General features: G+C 26.3%; 1 protein-coding gene across 1 annotated transcript; it reads right to left on the bottom strand.

The window, feature by feature from the left end:
* Positions 1 to 6,574: 6,574 nt before the first annotated feature.
* Positions 6,575 to 7,333, bottom strand: LOC137816193 (ethylene-responsive transcription factor ERF098). The gene has a single exon (XM_068619276.2). The coding sequence runs from the start codon at positions 7,263 to 7,265 to the stop codon at positions 6,813 to 6,815; it is 453 nt and encodes a 150-aa protein (XP_068475377.1). The 5' UTR covers positions 7,266 to 7,333; the 3' UTR covers positions 6,575 to 6,812.
* Between the last annotated feature and the right edge of the window lie 12,254 nt (positions 7,334 to 19,587).

A 19,587-nucleotide genomic window follows, 5' to 3' on the forward strand; every position in this document is an offset into this window, starting at 1 on the left:
TTACATTGAGCCATTAATTCTCTCATCAGTTTATCACCACCTTATATCTTAGTCTATCTGACTTACATCATCAGTGAAGCTAGACAATTTCTGTTAAACATAGACTTTTCATATTTAATGTATCATCAAACAACAACTCATATATTATCCTAAATGTATGACATCAATTTCATATCACTTTCATCATTCACATACAATTCATGTCATTCAATCACATAACATTTAAGAACATTTTCAATAGAAAAAAAAAACAACATTTAACTACAAAACTATCAAAATCTAATATCTCTACATGTTCACATAACAGATAATCAAGCAATTTCATCAAATAACATTCATGTAAGAGAAATTGAAACTTGGAACCACGTCCCCTTCACATCCAGATCTTTTAGCCTAGGATACTATTAAAAGTTAAAATTAGTCTCTCTTGAAAAAATTACATTCAAAGCAGTTTATAAAGCCAAACAATTATGTTATCTAGAAATATAGAACAAGTTATTCAAACATAACTAAATTCTAGTATATGATAAAACAACCAAACTGGTGACAAAATCATAAAGAAAAATAATACAAAATATTTTTAAAGTGAAAAAAAAACTTATTTTATTTGAAAATCTGTTTTGGTAGAAATGATTATCAACTTTTCAATTACTATACGGTGTAATCTTAAAATATGAGGTATGAAAAAAGTTTTTAAAAAAAGAGAGAAAATATTTCCTCAAATAAATGAAATGAAATTGGTTGGTAAATCTTATTCTATGTTAATTTGGTTGTAAGGAAGTGAAGAACAGGATATCAACACTATATTTTTAAGATTAATTTATGCAAATTTTTTCTAAGAATATAAAAATAATTATGTCAAACTAAAGGACTATAAGCATATTTAATTCTATGTTTTAACATATAATCAAATTTAAATTAATTGATTACGTTCGAGGTTTTCTTTACCATAGATAGTCTTGTTGGACGTACGATACAATACTAAGTATAATATTATTGCTTTTAAACGGTAGAAAAATAAAATATACTTTTTCTTAAAAAATAATTAAAAGATATTCAAATTCATTTTAATTGTATATTATCTTTGAAGCCAATGATAATCAAATTATCTAATTTTGGACTAATTAAAAATATTAGTTATGGTAATTAATAGTATTGACTTTATAAAAGGAAGAATCGGGGTGATACTGATTTTAAACATAAATATATTTTTAAATAAGATAAATTAGTTAAAATATATACATCTATATATATATTTTACTTTATTAAACATAACTCCTTCTTCTTTTTTAAAATTTGAGGTGAGAGTGTTATAGTTGAAATTGGATTGTGAGATTTGGGTGGGTGGGAGGAGCTGACGGTGTTGATTGGGATGGGGGCATAATGTATATGTGCCTATGGATTTGGAGTTGGGTGGGTGTTTTAGGGTTTTTTAATGTATAAAATAATTTTTTAAAGGAATTAATTATGATATTTTACAAGAATTAATATTAAAACTACTAAAATTAATAAAAATAATTAATTATTATATTATTTACATACTAAAAAAATACTAATATCACTAAAAAAAATCATGAAATATAATTAAATTAGAGACTATTTTAAAAACTAAAAAAAAACTTTGATTTTTAAATTAGTTTATATTATTGTTAAATAGTCTCTTGGTATCTAATTAGTAACTAATTAGATACCAATTTAGAAACATTTTAACAATAATAGAAATTAATTTAGAAACCAAATCTTTGTTTAGTTTCTAAAATAGTCTTTAATTTAGTTACTATTGTAACTAATTATTTTGGTCTCTAAAAATTGGTTTCATAATTATTTCATAATTGTCTTGTAGTGTATCTAAATTAATTTTTAAATTAACATATAATTAGTTATTAAGATTTTAACTATTGATTTTATAATTTACTTAGTTTAAATAAAGTCTTATAGGTAATTAGATATTAATTTAAAAATTATTTATTAAAAATAGAAATTAATTTAGATAACAATAACTTAATATTTAATTTACTTAATATAATAATTAATTATTTTATATTTTTAAGATTATTTTTGTATTTAATAATTTTTTAGTATAATATATACAAATTTAGTTAAAACTTTGGTGGCTAATTATATACCAATTTAGAAACTATTTTAATAATAATAGAAACTAATTTAGAAACTAATTTTTTTTAGTTTCTAAAATGGTCTCCAATTTAATTACTATTGCAACTAATTATTTTGGTCTCTAAAAATTTGTTTCTATTTCATGATTTTCTTGTAGTGAATCCAATGTAAAGAACTTTACTTCTTTTACAGATATACCCAATAAATAATGGAAGGTTTAGTAAATTTTTGAAATTGATGAAAATGATAACACCCAAAAATACCTCTAACTATTACAATACTAGTTCAACATATTTCTACACAAGTTTAGAGTTTTTCAAAACATTCCTAATACACATGATTAGAGCTTATAGAAATACAAATTACAAATATTTTTAATATAAGGTTCAAAAGAACATCCTAAAGCCCTCCAGAACCTCCAACACCTGTATGATTATCTACTTGTGTACATAGTATAGTCATAGCAGTTCACAACACAACAAAAAAAGCAAGGGTAAACTAGTGAAAATAAAATTTTATAATATACACAATTAAATCAAAAGAGAAAACCAAATTACATGGATCAATTTCTCAATTATTCAATCTTCTTCAAATCCCAACATAAAACAATCACATAGATCTCACATGGATCTACACATCCAGGATATTTAACAAACAAAATAACATTTGACGCCTTCCGGAAGACCCGTATTAAGTAAGTCCTACTAGAGACTAACACCTGATCCAAAGATTACCAGCGAATCCAACAAAAATCATTAGGGTAAGTTTAATACAACCCAAGGCGTACATCTCATATGTCACGGTGCACATGAACTTCCCCATCATTTTTGCACCACCTGATATCTTAGTCTATGTGACTTAGATCATCAGTGAAGCTCGGAGATCTATTTACCACATATGCTTCAATACTTAATACAAAACAAACATCAGTTCATACATTATCCCAAATGTATGAATTCAATTTCATACCATTTTCATCATACAACATCATTCAAAACGCGATCCATAATATTTAAAATCTTATTTAACATTAAAAAATAGCACTTAAATACTAAATCTTTAAAATCTAATATTTTTACAAGTTTAAATAATATATAAACAAACAACACAATGTATAAACACACAACATCCCTGCAAGAGAAATTGAATATTCTAGCCTAGGATGCTATTAAAAATTAAATTTAACTTCCCTTACCTTAATTGCTTGTTTTCCAAACAACTTCTAGAATTTTATCCCCTCAGTATGGATAAGCTTCAAGATTTAAGGGTCTAATGCTAGTTATCCAAACAAAATAGAAATTCAGTATATAGTAGAACAAGTTGAGAGGAATACTCTTCTCAACTGACTCCACACTAGCGCAGAAATGCTAATCAAATGCGGCTATTTTACATTTACAAATGCAGCTATAGAGCCGCATTTGATCAGCACGCAGTTGTAAATCAGAGAAATACAAATGCGGCTATAGAGCCGCATTTGTAAATGCGATTTACGAATGTGATTATTTGAAATAGCCGCATTTGTATATTCTTCTGAGTGAGCTGGGGTTTTAGGGGCACGTTGTTGGTGAAGAGTGGAAGGGGAGAAGAGGAAACACGGCAGCGGCGGCGAGTGCGACGGCGGAAGCAGTGGCGGAGCGGCGAGAGCGAAATGCGATAGCGATGGAAGCAATGGAACAATACACCTTCAAAATGCAAAGCGAAACCCATTAAAAATGAAAGCAATATGGAAAGCGAAAGCCATTGGAGTTCAATGCAGTTGTTAGGGGCAATGGAAACAAGAGAATGAGGGGCAATGCAGTTACGTACCTTCGAAAATGCAGAACTTCGCAATCAGAGAAAATGAAGAACAGATATGAGCGCAAACAGAGAATGAACGAAACTGTTGTGCGCGTAAAATTTTTAGGGTAAAAACCATTTACAAATGCGGTTATTTAAATAACCGCATTTGTAAATCAAACTTTTTGATTTACAAATGCGGCTATTTGAATAACCGCATTTGTAAATCAAAATAATTTAAAAAATGCCACCGCGTTTTTTACGAATGCGTTTAAGCGCTGAACCGCATTAAATAAGGAGCGCTCTTTTCTTATTTTTGTACTGGTGCCACCAAGATTGATGACTAAATCCTAAGAAAAAACAGAAAACAAAGGATCTTTAAAACAAAAATGAACTTACTCTGTTACTCTGTTTAAAAATCTGATCGGTTAGAAAACGTGGTACGATGCGGATTCTAAAATAAATGGGGTATGGAGTGAGAAATGAAAAAAGAAAAAAGGAAGGGAGAGATGGAAAATGAAAAAAGAAAGTGGAAACGACCCAATAGAGGGGGTCTGTGGCTTTCTTCACTCTTTTTTTAACGTGGTCACAAAGCAAAAACTGAAAATCACAAAATTTAATGATGAAATATATATAGCTTCAACCCAAGAATAATCTCATTATAAAAGGTCTTAGAATTTAAGTATACATTCAGTTATACACTAATTTATCCTCTAATGAAGTGATTTTAGTTATTTAATCTTAGCTACCATGAAAAGGCACAAATAGTTAAAACATGGACCACTTGATTTGTTATCTTAGGTACATGCTTCCTAAAAGATAGTTGCATTATAAATCTCAAATGACGAAATAAAAAAAAAAAAATCTTATGAGCACTGTTTATGCAAAGTATTAATGTTGGTTGGGAAAAAATAAAATTCTCCAAATACTTTATGAACTTTAACTTATGCATAATTTAGTTTATGACAGAAATTTAGTTAATTTTTTTCTTATATAACCAATTCTGAATAAATTTTATCTAAACAACGGTTAAGTTAAAAGTATTAATTTTAAAAGAGAAGAAAAAACAATATATACCTGAACCACCGTAAAATTTTATTCACAGTCTAGTTTATAATTATTGAAAATGATATTATTTATTTGTCTCCAAATATTTCATACTATTACAATACACAGTTTATTTTTAGGATCTCATATTCGTTTCCTATTAAAACCTATAAATCATCTCATATATCTATTATGTGCATGTTTTTGTATAGTTTCAGGCCTTCTCGACTATCTGTTTATTAATTGAGAAAATACAAACAACGTACACCCATATATTATGTGTATGAGTGGAAGAAAGAAAGCATAAAAATATAATAAATGAATAAATAAAGATGAAAAAAAAAGTTATATAACTTTGATGATAATGTTATGACAAATAAGTGAAAAAAAATAATATTAGTGAAAATAAAGTGATCATATAATAATATCATCTCTATTATGATTTAACCATCAGTTTACTAGATACAATAAATATGAATCATATAAGAAACAGTTTTTTAAGGGAGAAACAAAAATATATATTGTTGGTAAACATATAAAAAAATTACATTTGAGTAAATTAGATTTAATAAGAAGAAATTAAACTAAGCTAACAAATTTATAAACTAAATAATTAGTAGTTAAAACTTTGGTTGTTAATTAGATACCAATTTATAAACTATTTAACAATAATAAAAACTAATATATAAACTAATTTTTTTTTAGTTTTTAAAATGATGTCTAATTTAGTTACTATTGTAACTAATTATTTTGGTCTTTAAAAATTGGTTTCTATTTTATGATTTTCTTATAGTGAGACGCCACAAACAGAGCTTAATAAGCCTAATGATGATCGTCAAAAGAATTGGTGAATTCTTGATAAGATCACAAGATGCAAAAGAAAATCTTAATATTGATATATTCTTTTTATTAAATTGTCAAAACATTCATCCTCTTATTGATTTCCAAAAATGTATGAATACAAATATAGTTATAGGTCTTGACTCGTTTGTAAGTAAATAAAATAAAAATACAATCTCTATATTCAAAGAAATGATCATTTCTCTCAGCGGTTAAGTTGATATTTCTAAATAATATAATAATATTATTTTATTTTAATATTCTAAATATATTTTACCTGTAATCAGCTTATTCTTTTTAAATGTTCCACCGTTAAACACTTACACTTCCAGAAAATTAGTCGTCCTTTTGGATGTCCGCACCAGTTGTTAACGAGCAATTGAAAGTCTAAAATAGAGAAATGAAATATGGCTTTGAAATTAGAATATGCCATAATTGGTTTGGCATGTTGCCCACAAAGCCAGAAACAATCCTCGTAGCTGAATACAAACCACCACTTCAGCATCGTCCAGCAAGCAGAACCCTAACTGGCTACATTGTTAGATTGCTTCAGCAATTCAAAGCATATATATGTGAGGTTATTTAAATAAACTATCAGTTAAACCAAACCGTAATAACTTCCGTAAAAAATTAATATTCTATAACGCCCTAAGCATATTAATCCAAGTTTGATAATGCTAAGAACAATGCATTGCTCCAGTTTAATTTTTTTGACCAAATTTAGGTTAATTAACCTTTTCTAAAAAGAAAAAAAAAATGAGAGTTATTTATATATACCCTCCGATCAGTACCATAATAAATCATCAAAGAATACACCCTTTTCAAGAAAACATTAAAGTACAACTTAATTCTCTCTTTATTTCTGTGACCTTAATTCCACAATTATCGTTATAACCACTTAGGTTTCAAATGGCTTTAACTTCAGAAACATAAACAGAACGAAAACTAAAGAAAGAGAGATATGAACCACAAGTTTTTTTCCTGCATGCAAATTAATACACCTAAAGCAGGACCACTCTCATGCAGCCATATATTTAATTGGAGTCGTTGCCTGAACCATCAGGCGCCTGAAGGAGTTCTTCCAACAACTTATTGTCCAAGTATTCCAATTCGAAAGTTACATCACCATTTCGCTGTTGTTGTGACGAACCCTCGCCACTAGAGTAAGAAGGAAAAGAAGAAGAAGAAGAAGAATGAAGAGGCAGTGAATTTGAAAACGAGATAGGATTATTAGGAGTGGTGTGACCATACTCATTAGGGAAGTTGAGTATGGCCTTGTGACCCCGAAAATAAAAAGCAGCAGCATCGTAAGCACGTGCAGCTTGTTCAGCAGTGTCAAATGTTCCAAGCCATATTCGAGCACCTTTTCTTGTAGGGTCACGAATCTCTGCTGCAAACTTTCCCCATGGCCTCCTACGAATCCCTCTGTACCTGATAACCTCTGCGTTTGAAGCGTTTCCATTCGCAACTCCTCTCCCTCCCTCCATTCAAACTTCGAATTGGTTGAAACCTATTTTGGTAGTGAACATAGGTTGTAACTGAGATTGCAAAGTGGTAATCGATTTGTGGTTAAAGGGAAACGCAGTATTTATACACATGATCGACTTCGTGGTAAAGCTTGACCATGCATGTGGGTCGTAAGTGACGGTTTGAACTTCAACTTCTTTTTTAATTCTGTAGTTAATATATTAAGTGGTGTTTGACACACTAGAGCAATAAAGTATAAAGTAATATTTATAGCTACTTTAGAAATCTTTATCTAAAAACCAGTAGTAATCTGTGTTGTTGTCAAAACAGACACTGCATCATTAAGTTATTATAAAACTTCTGTATGTGGTTGAGATTGACCTCACTTAGAATGTCACACATAATAAGGAAATAAGAAAAGATAAGTTCATGCATGACGAATACTCCAACTTAATTCTCCTGTAACGCCCCCCTTACGTCACAATGATCGGATATTGGATATAGGGTTTGGGCCTCAGGCCATGGCCCAACCCAACTCTTCCTACCCTTCCAAACATAAAATGCACAATACAGTAACAAGACATCATACCTCTAATCCTACGGACTTTTTTTATCAGAAAAATAAATAAATAATAGACTTATTTTAGGATAACTCAACCTACGGATTAGAAGTTAATCGAAATAAGGTTTTTTATGATGAAAAAATCAAAACAATCCTACATGTTTATTATTTTGTGTTTTGCATTCTTAGTTTTGGTGTCAAAATTCTACATCAAGTTAATGATTATTGTTTTTAGTTGCGTCTAAGAGTAGTTTCTGTATTTTTTTTATTTTTTTATTTTTTGCTTTATAAGCAGACTTGATAAAGTCTATCATTGATAAAGTCTATCCCAATATAACATACACAGTTTTGTTTTATTTCTATCTCTTTTTATAACATGTGGTTTATTTCTCCTCTTTCATAATGTTTCTTTTCTTCTTCACAATAGACAATCAGTTCGCTGTCTAATTGTAAGTGCAACAATATCGTTTATTAAGTTTGAATTTTTGAGATGGTATCAGAGTTTTTTTTGAAGAATTTTGTTGTGCACTCTTTTTTTTTTTTGTTCTTTCTTTCTTTGTTTGTTTCTTTTCTATTTCTTTTTCTTTCTTTTCATCATGGATGAAGAAATTTCACAATCTTCTTTTTTACAAAGTTATCGTTATAGTGAGAATTCTGCAACTTCTCTTATTTCCTTTGTTCTTGCTTTTAACAATCATCAATTTTTGGAGTAATCCATAGTTTTGAGTGCCAAAAATAAACTAGAGTTTATAGTTGTGATTTTTCTACAGCAAGTGTACCGTGTTATCAAAAGTAATAATTTGTCTCAAATAACAAATATCAAACTCACAAAGAAAGTTGAATAATGAAATAAAAGATTTACTAAATAAAAAATAGAATAATAAAGTTTGTTGGAGTTTGTTATGATTGTATTTTTGTCTACAACGGTATTATTGACAACTCTCTCAATTCTCTCACTATTTTGATTGTATCATGGAGAAAATTCATGTTTGAGTAACACTTGATCAATTTTATGATACAATTTATGACAATAAGTACATTGCTTGCTTACCATTATTTTGATTTTGACTCTTTTCTCTACCTTGAAATTTTCAATTCCCATTGTAAGATGTCTTTCTATTCCGGTTTTTTGACCATGATGAGGTTATTTTTTTTGGTTTTTACCAAAATGGGTCCGTTTAAAAAAAAATACAAATTTAAGCAAATTGTGCCTAATTGGGACGATTTTATATGCAGAAGTGTCCCAATTAGGCACGACTTTTGTCATGTCATACTAAAGTCGTGCCAACTTGGTACGACTTCTGTCCTGTCATACTGAAGTCGTGTCAACTTGGCACGACTTCTTCCACGTCATAATTTTTTTTTAATTTTATTGTTTATATATTATTAAAAATTAATTTCTTCTCATCATTACGTGTTATGTAAAACCATTACTTCTTAAGCTATTTATTTTGCAAATTCACAACAATAATTCTCTATTTATTTTCCAAATATAATAATTTTCATTTATCTATTTATTTCCAAATTCAATAACAATTTTTTTCATTTTTTAATTAATCAAATAATCAAGTTATTGTATTACATTACCGTCAAACATGATCCATACACGATTATCCAATTTTTTGTTCCTTAAAACTAACACTCTTAGAAAATTATGTATTAAATTAATTTTTAACATTACATAACTTACTATCCAATATATAAACAATAAAATTAAAAAAAAAACAAAAATATGACGTGGCAGAAGTCGTGCCAAGTTGGCACGACTTCAATATGACGGGGCAGAAGTCGTGCCAAGTTGACACGACTTTAGTATGGCAGGACAGAAGTCGTGCCTAATCTGAACGATTTCTGCATATGAAATCGTGCCGAATTGACACGACTTGCCTAAATTTGTAATTATTTTTAAACGGACCCCATTTTGGTAAAAACAAAAAAAAATAATTCCATCATGGTCAAAAAATCTTCTATTCCCTTAGTATTTTTCCAGTTAGTTGTTGTATGACAAACAAGAAAACATGATTTATATTGGGTAATAACTCCGTGAGTAAAACATGAGTTTTAACAATAACATAAGTATATCATTAAGACATTTTAAAGAAAACATAGATTCCTTGTGTTTCGCAACACTCTTGATTAAAGCACAATTGCGCTTTCACAAACACAATATGAAGTTGGTCTTAAACATTTTAATTTAGTAAATAATTCAGTCACATAATTTTGTTCTTTGTTTCATAGAATCTATTTCCTGTAAAAGATCTTGGGTTCTAAAATTATCCCCATTTAAGAACCTTTCATGCAAGTCTTTCCAAATTTCTTTGGCGTTTTCCATGTAAATGGTGCTTTGGACAATTTGAGCATTTGACATATGTGATCCATGAAATCACCATCATGTTACACCTTTCCCGAGTTTCATGAAGAAACATACCGGGTTGGGAAATAGGAAGGCTGCCATCAATAAACTTATTTTTGTTTTTAGAGAGCAGCCCACGTTTCATTTCTTTGCTCCAAACATAATAACGTAAATAGAAAGGAGTAGATGAATTTTGGTAAATGGTTGAGTTACTATTTTAACATGTTTCCATGATAAATAAAGAATAACAAGAAAACAGAGGAAAAAAAACAAGAAACCAATTGAAAAAAAAAACCAATATCCAACCAAAGCATAACGAGATTAATTCACTTTGATATCATTTTGAATTTTTGTCTTCATGATTAAGATAACACAAGTTAAAAGGAAGAGAAAAGCTATGCATGGAGAAAAAAGTATCCCATACAAGAGGAAAGTGCATAAGCTTATACTGAAAAAATAAACTATAAAAAGTGGAAAACCACTTAAACTCAACATCTCCTTTATAAGAAACATTTAATTCATGATCTGATATACTTTTACATGTACAACAATCTAAGTTTAAAACATAATACATTTTTTGAGATTTAACCTTAAAAAATGAATTTGGTGGCATAATTCAAACTGACTCGTCTTTACCCCTGTTAACAGTAGAAAAGAGTTTATAACTTTTACTTGAGACATAAAGCTTATTGAGTTTAAGGTGTTCATTAGAATGCAGTGGTTGAAGTACATGCATGAGTTCTATCGTGGCACGACGATTGTCGTAATGTGCAGGACATGCCGGCATGCTGTTAGCATGATTGATTTGATGGTGATAGAAATCCTTAAACAACTTTTGGAGAAAATGATGATGGTTGTTTGTGTTGTTCTAACGTAGTAGGTACAGGTTTCAAGGTTATGAAGGAAAGAATTTGATATAACACGTGCATTTCATATTATGTGAGATATAACTTACTACTAATATCCCTTCTTTTAGTATTAATTACCAGAAATTATAAAGGAACTAAAATAATTCACACATTCAAAATTCCAGGAGCTCTCGAAAGTTGTTTCTTCTTTTTCAAAGATTGAAATGGCCAAATTAATATTAAAATGCTAATTCATCTAAACTAATAATATGTGACTTTATTTTCTGTTTTTACTCTTATAATGAATGTTTGTGGTAAATATTATTATATCTTTTTAGGATAAAAAAAACAGAATGTTTGTTATACTTAAATTAAAGAAAAATCACTTCTCCATGTTTTAATCGAAACTACATTTTAACACTTTATATATGTACTGTGTTGTCATGTACTCAATTTTTTTGGATTTTAATTTTCAATTTTTTTCTCTTAATTTTCTTGATTTTGAAAAGGTTGTGAAAAATACTTTTAAAGATACTCTAATACTTAATAAATTAAGATGTATTAATGAGTTATAAATATTATTAAATCTAGATTTTTTTTTATGTGTTTCTTAATTATGTGGTTGAATCTTATATCGATTAAAATTAAAAAAAAAAAATTGTGTGGTATATAGATGGGTCACTACAAGAAAAAAAGGTTTTAATAGAGGTTATTTAGTGGAGGTTAATATAACCTTAGGAATTAATTTAATTAATGGAGGTTTTTTCTAAAACCTCAACAAAATAACGGAGGTTTTTTAACCTTAGCTAAATTCCAAAGGTTTATTCTAAAACCTCAATAAAATAACAGAAGTTTTTTTAACCTTTATTAATTTTCAAAGGTTTATTTTAAAACCTCCGCAAAATAACGAAGGTTTTTTTAACCTTCGTTAATTTCCAAAGGTTTATTTTAAAACCTCCACAAAATAACGAAGGTTTTTTTAACCTTTGTTAATTTACAAAAGTTTATTTTAAAACCTCCATAAAATAACAAATATTTTTTTAACCTTCGTTAATTTCCAAAGGTTTATTTTAAAACCTTCGTTAAATTTTAAATATTTATTCTAAAATCTCATCAAAATAATAGAGTTTTTTAATTTTTTTTAAGTGTTAAAAGTTTATTGTAAAACATCAATAAAATATTTTATATTTTATATTTTCTCAATTCTTAATAAATAGATATAATTAAATTTTTTAGTGACTTTAGCCTAAACTGGTATATATATTTAAATATGCTTTGAACTTAGGTCTTAGAGGTTGATTCATTAATTGAAGTTAGAAGGCACTTCATTAATTGAAATTATTATTCAATTCTTAAAGATTGTTTTTATGAATTTCAATAAGTAAAAATAAGTTGTTTGTGAAGTGACATTAACTTATCACATATATACATCATCATAATTTATTTTTTGGTTACATTTACAGTATCAAATTTTGAAGAATCAGACACTGGAAACTATTCATTATAATAATATTAATAATAATATTTATAATAATATTAATAATAATATTTATAATAATATTAATAATAATATTTATAATAATATTAATAATAATATTTATAATAATATTAATAAAAATATTTATAAAAATATTTATAATAATATTAATAATAATATTAATAATAATATTTATAATAATATTAATAATAATATTTATAATAATATTTATAATAATATTTATAATAATATTTATAATAATAATAATAATAATAATATTTATAATAATAATAATATTTATAATAATATTAATAATAATATTTATACTAATATTAATAATAATATTTATACTAATATTAATAATAATATTTATAATAATATTAATAATATGAATATAATATTAATTATAATATTAATATTAATATTAATATTAATAATAATGTTAATATAATATTAATATGTATAAATTATGTTAATAATTATAAGTAAAATAAAAATGATAATATGACTAAAGAACTTCTTTGGTCTAGTGGTTAACCCTTTTCTGATTACTGGAAGGATTTGGGTTCGAATCCTGGTTGATGCGCTTTCTTTGCAATATTAATTGTGGGTGCTTTGGGTTTTATTTTACGGAGTTTATGAAAAACCCTGGGTTCCTCAGGGATGGTTTAGCGAGGGAAATAAAGTTAAATTAAATTTAAAATTATTTATAGTATTTTGTGATAGGTTTTTTTTTGTTATGGATGCTATTCACAACTAATCCTTTTAATAATTCATACTTATGACTTAACAATCTAATCATTAGTTAATTTTTTTTATTAGATTCTTATTTTGATGATTTTCTCTTTACAAATAATGAATTTATTTTAACATATTATCACTAAAAGGTGAATAATATGCATTAGGTTAAAGCTCCTTAATTTGAAAACCCCAAAACCATTGCGACCAGAAGACATAGATGTCGATGATACACTACACTATCTCATTTTCATATTTATCCCAAACTCTATTCTGTGTTGCAATAATATATGATAAAAAAACTCAAACACTTTATAGTAAACGAAAATAATGAAGTTTATTATATTTTTTTTATTTGTAGAAGTAAAAAAAAATGTTATATACGTCATAGAAGATTTCCAAATTCTCTGTTTACAAGTGGCCTGTCGGCTCATAAATGCATCATCAATCATCGTCAGTCACAGTCAGCTTTGGGCCTCACCCATTTGGCTTTATCATGGCCGCCACTTAATTACTTCATTTGCCAAATTAATTAGTTAATTATCATTTAGGAAACAATCTTCGAGTAACACCATGTTATTCAAACCTAATTAATTTGTCTCCTCCTCTAGGTAATAATAACTAAAATTAATATTCCAAGCTATAAATAAATTTAATTATTATTAATTTAATTACTTTTTATGTTCTAAATTTTTGTTTCATCAAAATTATAGAAAATTTTAAAATGAATTTGATGTATAAAAGTGCACAAAATGCAATTTTCGATTCCTTGTATTTTTCACTAATACCTAATTATAGATAAATATGATTTCCATCAGTTGAATTCCAGAAGATTCATGTCCTAATTCCTATTAACGACGCTGTCTCTTCAGAAAGCTTCCAAAACTGAGGCATTCACATAATCGCATGCGCCAGCAAGAATTCAACAATTGCATTAGGACGAATTTACCCTTGGCTTTTGATTGTTGATTGGATGAGTTTTTTTTTTTTAATTTGGGGGATTTAAAATCAATATTTATGATGTAATATTTAATCCTTTTTAGATAATATTCTTGTAATAATTTACAAAGTTAAAAACATTTTAACCTATTTTTATTAAATATGAAAAAAGTATTGTATATTTTTAGTCGTAATAGAAATATTTTAAATAAGTTATCAATATTTTAAAATTTATTTATTTTTAACTATATCAAATAACATCATAAGATTTATGAAATGTTACTTATAGTGGAATAAGTTTTTGCGGTTGATGTTTAATAGTTGAATATCAAATTCTGTATTAAGTAGTGAAAACTAAATAATATTTTAATTTAAAACTTTAGGTTTGATGTCATATATGTAGCATCCTTATTTCCCCCAAATTTAATAATGTAATATGCATAATATTTTAACATAAATATTTACATATATAAATATATCATTTTTATAATACTTCAAAATAAATTTTTCTTCATAAGAAAAATAATATTTACAAACATCAAACAAACAAATGTAATAAAAACAAAATATATATATTTCATTTGCTCATTAGGAAACTCTCTCACTTACAGTCTTATATATTCTCCTATGAAATATACTATTATCACATATACAAAAAAACAAAACACAACCAATAACATGTAAAGAGCATCACATGCAAAGACCTATACTAAAGACAAAGCTAATTAGATCAAAATTGACTTAAAAGAAAAATGAGCAAAACTGAATTTACTTTGTCTAAAACTTTGATTATACAGTCTTATAGTTTTCGCTGTCAGGAATTCAATGGTGGACTACAAATCGTCTGATAAAGATGTTCAAAAAGTTAGAGAGAAGACATATGAAAAAAAAAAAGAGTTTAGAGAGATGGTGATTTGAGACGTGAATAATTGTTTTTTTCTATTTATATATTTTTTTACTTTAATCATAAAATATTCAGATATCATTTAAAATATATCACTTATATACTCTAAATCTATTTTCTATGTCCTTACAATATAATATATGTAACTAATCACATTTAATAAAATAATTTTTATTGATACTGAAATTTAATTTTTAGATATGAAAAGGTAGAAAATTACTGAAATTTAGATAAAAAGATGTGTATTAAATAGATATTATGAAAAATTATAAACCTTTTAGGAGTGTAAGTGTGGACTGACCTGACTTGTTTATTAAAAATATAAAACTTTTTAAAAGGTTTTTTAATTAAAAAGACTTAGTTTTAAGCTTTAAAAAGACCTTATTGTTCTATATATAATAAATTTTATATATTAGGCCAACCTATTTATATCATTCATTTAATTAATAATAAATTGTATATTACATATATTATATATAAATAATATATATATATATGATTAATTATAAAGTTATGATAAAAAAAAATATAAATTTAAAAACTTAAAAGATTTTCTGTAGAGTTGAGTTATCTATTATCACTAATTCAATTTTTTCCTCCTATTTATTAGTAATAATTTTTTTTTATTAATTTATTTAATATAATAACTATTTTTTTATAAATTAGTTTTTATTAATAATTTTATAATAATAAGAATATTAGTTTTATTAATATAATTATCATAATTATATGACACAATAACAGAAAAAATAAATAATAATAAAAATGAGCTGAAATTAAAAAATATATATATAACTTAAACAAATGCATACATTTTTATAATATTATTTAATAATAAATTATTACTATTATTATAAATTTAAGATAATTATTATAAAATTATAATAAATGTATTATATATTATAATTTATAACTAAATAAAAAATTACTTTTATCATCAATATGCAATTTACTATTTTTAATCAAGTTACTTAATTTATATTTTCAAATTTATAAAATCAAAATTGATAAATTAAAATTTATTTAAATTAATTTAATTGTTATATTTTCTTACTAAATAAGTGAGATATTTTTTTAAGATTACATTGTTATTTTTGGTGAAAGAGGGTGATTAGTTAATAATGTTAGAGTTGTCATAATAGATTATTTACTTCACTCAGGTTCACTTTTTGGTAAGTTAATTCAATTTGACTAATTTATTAGTAAGTTTCAAAATTTTGAGTTTGGTCCGATCCATCACGAGGTGTTGGTAGGTTAGACGGATTGATTGTCTTAATTTTAAAGAATACAACTTTTTAGTTTAATTTTGTTCAATTTAGTTTTTTTAATAAGAAAAGTAGAACCAAATTTTAAATTATTGAAATAATCATGAAAAAAATTAATCATATTAATAATAATTATGTCATGTATTAATATAATAATCATCATAATAGTTCAAATGATGATTGTAAATATCAGGTTAATATAGTCTATCAAACATAAACACTAAATGATAATTTTAAATGGTGTGTAGGGTGTTTCACAGGGGTTGAAGGTATGTGACTTTGTTGAGGTGGAATATAGGGTGAATGGAAGTGGTGTGTCCAACGGTCGCGATGAAAAATAAAAAATTCTATTAAAACATGTTAATTGAGATATTTTCATTTTGAGAGACAGAAGTGGGAGAGAATGATATTAAGAAGTGGACCCATAAATCCTAAATCCTAAATCACATGTGAGCTACAATGGTTTTGTCTTACCTCCTTCAGGATCTGCACCCACTCACTTAACCTAAGTGGTTTTAGTGACTCTAATTAAGCCGAGTATGGAGCGCCCTTTCCACCACCAGATAAGTCCAACAAACATTCACTATGATAGACTTTAAATGGCTCTGATACCATATTAAGAAGTGGACTTTAAGCCTAACTCAACCCCATAAAACTGGCTCATGGTGTGAGGTTTGGACCCACTTATATACTATGAAAGACTCTAATCTCTAATCGATGTGGGATCTCCAACAAATGATTGTTAGACTAAAGTTAATCCCAGTTTATTTTGATCAAGTACTTTATAACAAAGTATAAAACATGATTTTAAGCATCAAATCGTGATAGACACAAGTTTTTTGTCTTACCAAGAGAAGCTTAACACCATGTGTATATATCTTTATCCGATAAGTTTTCGCTTAGACAGATGATATAGATACATAGTCTGAAGCATTTCATGATACTTTTCTATTATAAGTTCTTATTTAAAGTTGTAGAGAATGTCTCTTTTGTTCGCCTTTTAAGAAGATCTCACATAGACATGTTTACATCAAATATCTCTTAAAGAATGTGCTAAAGTTATTCCATGGCAATAACCTTTCTAGAAAGGCAAAATGTCAGCTCCTTGAAAACCATCAGCCTTGCATGATCATGTGCTTTACTCTAGTTTGGATAAAAGTTATGTGATCTAAGCTTGATAAGTCATGTCGTGTATAAGAATTTTGCTTGAAGAATATATATGAAATTAATGCATTTCTACATTTGATCATGGTCAAACGCAAGCTTGATGAAGATGAAATTCTCTAAAGATCTCAACAGTTAGAATACATTTGCATGGATTTCTCTTCTCATCCTCTATATATAGAAGATACATTTACTCTAGCAATCTCTAAGCAATTATTATGACCTAGATAAGAACATTATTTGTGTTCCTTAGCAACCTAAAAGAGTATTATTGATCATGTATTCATCTTAAGAATTTGTCATCTTTTAGTTAACAAATATGTGATCATTTAGGTCACACTCTTTGTAAAACAAAGTTTTAACCAAGAGTCATTGCGTTTTGAATAATATTTGGTCTTAGTCAAGTTGTTGTGCTCCAAATAATATTATGTCTTAGTCAATAGTGGTTGCAGTCCAAATAATGTTAAGTTTTAGTCAAAAGTGACTAAGGTCCAAAGAATACTCGTCTTATACTTTGTAGTCATAGTTTGATAGTGAAACTTTATCGAGTTGATCAAGGATTGAACATAGTTTAGATTTACAGAGGAAACAACATAACAACAATAATCTTAAATCTTTCTTCTCTCTCAAATCTTTAAATTGTATATTACTAAACTCCACTAACTATAGAAGGATAGTTTTTCTTAAACAAGATCTATAAATTTTTTTTGAAAGTATGTCTTTCAAGTCAAAACTCTGTCTAATTATTTTTATCTAACATTTATTTATGAAAAGTTTTTGACAATGTGTTTGTCACAAAAATTACAAAAAGTTCCAAATACACAATTCAATTTTCTAATTATTATTTTTATGTGTTTACTTGTTTTCATATCATCGATATGTATATTTATGAGTTGTTATAATTATATTTGATAGAGAACAAGTGAGATTACAGGTACTAATGATGGATCACGACACCATTCAAAAATTGTTTTATTTCATTTGTGTATTTGATGTGTATAGTTTTTTTTTTCAAAAACGTAATGTTAAAGTGTTATATAAATATATTATATACAAGTACCTTAACCATATATGTTGTAGTTATTACCCTTGTCAAATATTATATTAACATTTAAATTGAACGTTACACATTCGTCTCCTTCATTTTTATAAATACAGATTTGAATCATTCCATAAATTGGTATAATTAATTAAATATTAATTTAAAAACTAGTTTATAATTTTTTAATAATATAAATTATTTTAAATTTTAATAAAAAAAATTAATATCTAAAATAATATATAATTTAGTCAATATAATAAATAATTTTTTTTTATTTTTAAAATTAATTTTTAAATATGAGTGAAGAGAATATATATATATTAAGAGAGGGTGGAGAATTTTGAATTCTTATTTTTTTCTTACTAAAATTTAAAATTATATAATTTTAATTAATTAAATTTTACTCTCATAAATTATTCGTATTTACTTTTTTTAAAATGTACTATTTAAATAACATATTTTACCAAAAAAACAAATTATCTATAAAAATAAATTACCTCCTAAACAATTTCCATTTCAACATTTTGAAAACTTTTATAGTAGAACTTAAAAGACATTTGTTGTATTAAATATTGTTCAGATTTTGATATGTAAATTTTTAAGCTTGAAACTTGAAGTTACCGCATGAGCAAAGTATTTATGTACACCACATAGATGCTCCTCCATAAGATGAACTACAACGATTATCTAAGATATAAAAATATTCTTATACTTATCATATAATAATGGACAATATTATGTTTTCTTCAGCATTATTAAAACTATGGGCTGGTTTGTCTTAGATTTAAAATGGAAGTGTATATAAAAATAAATAAATCTTAAGGTTTAGGGTTAATGATGCACGAGTATTTCGTAAAAGCAATTATGAAATTAAGGTTTTTGTTTTGCCAACTACGCATTATCCAATAATTACGATAATTTTTTCTTAATGAATTCACGTGTAACCAAGGTGTAAGGTTAAAATTTAAATACTTAATTTATTATTTTGTTCGTTGTTAAAATACTTACCAAGTCAGGTAGCAAATATTCATTTTAAATATACAGTCACTC

Source organism: Phaseolus vulgaris, chromosome 1 (genome assembly GCF_051622355.1).
Source record: "Phaseolus vulgaris cultivar YP4 chromosome 1, ASM5162235v1, whole genome shotgun sequence".
Classification (NCBI taxonomy): domain Eukaryota; kingdom Viridiplantae; phylum Streptophyta; class Magnoliopsida; order Fabales; family Fabaceae; genus Phaseolus; species Phaseolus vulgaris.

What these genes read in the sequence shown, in the direction of transcription:
- LOC137816193 (XM_068619276.2), bottom strand. Translation starts at nt 7,265, where the DNA reads ATGGAGGGAGGGAGAGGAGTTGCGAATGGAAACGCTTCAAACGCAGAG.